Source organism: Calidris pugnax, unplaced genomic scaffold (assembly GCF_001431845.1).
Source record: "Calidris pugnax isolate Ruff unplaced genomic scaffold, ASM143184v1 scaffold42, whole genome shotgun sequence".
Taxonomy (NCBI): domain Eukaryota; kingdom Metazoa; phylum Chordata; class Aves; order Charadriiformes; family Scolopacidae; genus Calidris; species Calidris pugnax.
This window is the reverse complement of record NW_015090920.1, coordinates 1,019,549-1,022,853: the sequence shown is the minus strand read 5'-3', so window position 1 is coordinate 1,022,853 and position 3,305 is coordinate 1,019,549. Positions and strand designations below refer to the sequence as shown.

The window sequence follows — 3,305 nt, the reverse complement described above, 5'->3', positions numbered from 1 at the left end:
CACCTCCCTGGGCAGCCTCTGCCAGGGCTCTGCCACCCTCACCCCAAAGAAGTTCCTCCTCATCTTTAGGTAGAACTTCTTACATCCAAGTTTGTGCCCATTTCCTCTTGTCCTGTCCCTGGGCACCACTGAAAAAAGACCGGCCCCATCCTCCTGACCCCCTCCCTTGAAGTATTTATAAGCATTGATCAGATCCCCCCTCAGCCTTCTCTTCTCCAGACTCAAAAGCGCCAAGTCCCTCAGCCTCTCCTCATAAGAGAGATGCTCCAGGCCCCTCATCCTCTTTGTAGCCCTCTGCTGTCCCCTCTCCAGCAGCTCCCTGTCCTTCTGGAACTGGGGAGCCCAGAACTGGTCCCAGTGCTCCAGATGGGGCCTCCCCAGGGCAGAGCAGAGGGGCAGGATGACCTCCCTCCACCTGCTGCTCCCACTCTTCCTGATGCCCCCCAGGATGCCCTTGGCCTTCTTGGCCACCAGGGCCCATTGCTGGCTCCTGGGCATCCCGTTTTTCCCCAGGATGCCCAGGACCTTCTCCTCAGAGCTGCTCTCCAGCAGGTCCCCCCCAGCCTGTCCTGGTGCAGGGGGTTATTCCTCCCCAGGTGCAAGAAACAATTTGCACCTTCTTTACACACTAATTATCTGTGTCTCTGGCTGGGTGGCTTAGACCACCATTATTTTTGCTCTTAGCTTTTAAAAATACACACAGCAGTGTTGTTTCGGAATCCTTAGTAAACCTTTCCTTGAAATGTAATTTCTCAGTATAAATGTTAAACAGAGCACTATGAGCACAGAGAAAAAAAAAAAAAAATATCCCCACGCCCAGGATGGAAGAGAAACCCAGCCCACTGCACACTGGGTTCAAACACCTCGAAGTTGCACTTCATAAAGACACATTTTAATAAATTAACATTTATTGAAAATATCACATTAGCCTTTATTTTGCTCGTTTGCCCCGGTGCAAAATTAAGCTATTTAACATGTAAATTGTAATAACAGAACAGCAAGCAGCTTCGTAAAATGAAAGACCAAATACACTTATAATACAATCAGACTCTTTAATCTGGTGGGGAAGGGAGGGTGGGGTGGAAGGGAGTCATCTGGTTTAGGGTCTGATACACAACCTATCGTGGTGTTTTAACACATACCTGTTATTAAAAGCCACAAGTTTTGCAGTATAACATGCATCTAAAAATTGACAATGTGGGGGCATCATACATTAAATATACTATTCATAGACAGGAATCATTTAGGGATGGGAAAAGGATTAAAATAAAAAGAAAAGCACCAGGGCTCTGGGGCCCTCCTAAGAAAGAAGTATTTTTGCAGGGAGAGTGTAATGCCATTTGTCAGCGCTCTGCTGTGACGTGCCCCGAGGAGCAGCGCTCGGCCCCTTTCCTGCACGTCTGCTGCAGAAATGCACTTTTCTTTGGAAAAAGCAACCGTGGAGGCTTGGCAGGTGGTGAGTTTGGTTCAGACACCCAGCTTGTTGGCCTGGGTGAGGACAACCTTCAGCACGGGCATGAAGGCGGAGGTCTCGCTGAAGTTGCTGGTGCTGACGATGTGCGTGTGGATGTTCAGCCCCTCCTGGTAGTTGCGGGTTTCGATGCTCTTCACCATGTTGTGCAAACCACTCACGATGGTGGGAGAGAGCTGGAAGGAAGGCAGCCAAGCAAGGCAGGTCAGCAGAAAACTAAAACAGCAGCACCTACACTACTGCTGGAAAAACCAGAAGTCTCGAGCGTAACGTCTGGCACTCGGGAAGGGGCAGCAATTAGTTCCTTTCTTTAAAGAGAGCCACCTTTGGAGAACAAGTCTCCTGAGGAGAGGCTGAGGGAGCTGGGGGTGTTCAGCCTGGAGAAGAGGAGGCTGAGGGGAGACCTTATTGCTCTCTCCAGCTCCCTGAAAGGAGGGTGTAGAGAGGTGGGGGTTGGTCTCTTCTCTCAAGGAACAGGTGATGGGACTAGAAGAAATGGCCTCAAGTTGCACCAGGGGAGGTTCAGGTTGGATATTAGGAAAAATTTTACACAGAAAGTGTTATTAAGCCTTGGAATGGGCTGCCCAGGGAAGGGGTTGAGGCACCATCCCTGGAGGTGTTCAAAAGACGGGTTGACATAGTGCTTAGAGACATGGTTTAGTGATGTGGGGGGAAGGTGTTTTGTATGGTTTTCTTTTGGTTTGTTTTTTTATCAGAGTTAGGTTGATGGTTGGACCAGATGATCTTAAAGGTCCCTTCCAACTGAGACAATTCTAAGAGGATTATGACAGGACTAGAGGAAATGGCCTCAAGTTGCCCCAGGGGAGGTTCAGGCTGGATATTAGGAAAAATTTTTTCACTGAAAGGGTTCTCAGGCATTGGAATGGGCTGCCCAGGGAGGTGGTTGAGGCCCCATCCCTGGAGGTGTTCAAAAGACGGGTTGATGTAGTGCTGGGAGGTCTGGTTTAGTGATGATGCTCCTTGTTTGTTGTGTGGGGGTCTATTTTTGTCAGTCAGGTTGACGGTTGGACAAGATGATCTTTAAGGTCCCTTCCAACCTAGAAGATTCTGTGATTCCGAGCTGCACCATCCTGGGAACAGGTACTGGGAAGTCTAACAGCAGACTTGAACTGTTCTGTGTGTTCTCCTACCTTCTCTGCAGTGCTACAACGCCCTGCAAGCCTTCACTGCCAGCCCCTGGATGCAGTTCCCCGAGGTGGGACACCTGCCACGAGGGACTGTGTGGCACACAAAAAAACCTATTGAGTGTTTATGCTTTTGGGGTGAAGTTAAATCGCTCAGCAAAGATGGCCTGACGACGCCAGAATTAGACCACTCTAATCCTAAGGTACTAAGAGATCTAAGCCCAGCCTTTCATTCTGTCACAGACCTCTTTGCAAGGCTTTGGAAAAACTACCAGATCTTCAGAAGTACTTGCGCATCTGCCTTCCAGCAACATCAGCAACAACACCTACATCTTCTGGGGGGTTTTTTCGACCCCAATCTGTGTGTCTCTTGCTTCCTGCTGGGAGTGGGGGAAACTTGCTGTGTTGGCTCATTCTGACCCTCCTGACAGGTTCACCCAGTGCCTCCCACAAGGAGCTCTGCTCTCCGGCTCGGCACGGTCCCTGCGGCTGCCACAAGACTCAGCACACAAACCCCAGGACACTATAAAGTCCACACAGGCACGTGGGGCCAACCACTCCACGCAGCCATTTCTAGGATAATGCATGGAAATGTAAAATTCAGGGATCTGAAGCACACTTTTAAAGAAAGGACAAGCACCTGCTACACGCTGCAGGGCAGTCCACACCACCCATGAAGCTCGTGGCTG

The 3,305-nt window shown here is 49.9% G+C and overlaps 1 protein-coding gene across 9 annotated transcripts in view; it reads right to left on the bottom strand.

Annotated features, from left to right (window-relative positions):
• Nucleotides 1–910: 910 nt before the first annotated feature.
• The window catches only part of SEC31A (SEC31 homolog A, COPII coat complex component), a 57,105-nt gene continuing 54,710 nt past the window's right edge, over nucleotides 911–3,305 (bottom strand). For all 9 annotated transcript variants that reach the window (XM_014949993.1, XM_014949994.1, XM_014949996.1 and 6 more), the window contains one exon: nucleotides 911–1,647. In XM_014949993.1, the coding sequence (XP_014805479.1) occupies nucleotides 1,468–1,647 (180 nt within the window). In that variant the 3' untranslated portion in view covers nucleotides 911–1,467. The remainder of the gene's footprint in view (nucleotides 1,648–3,305) is intronic.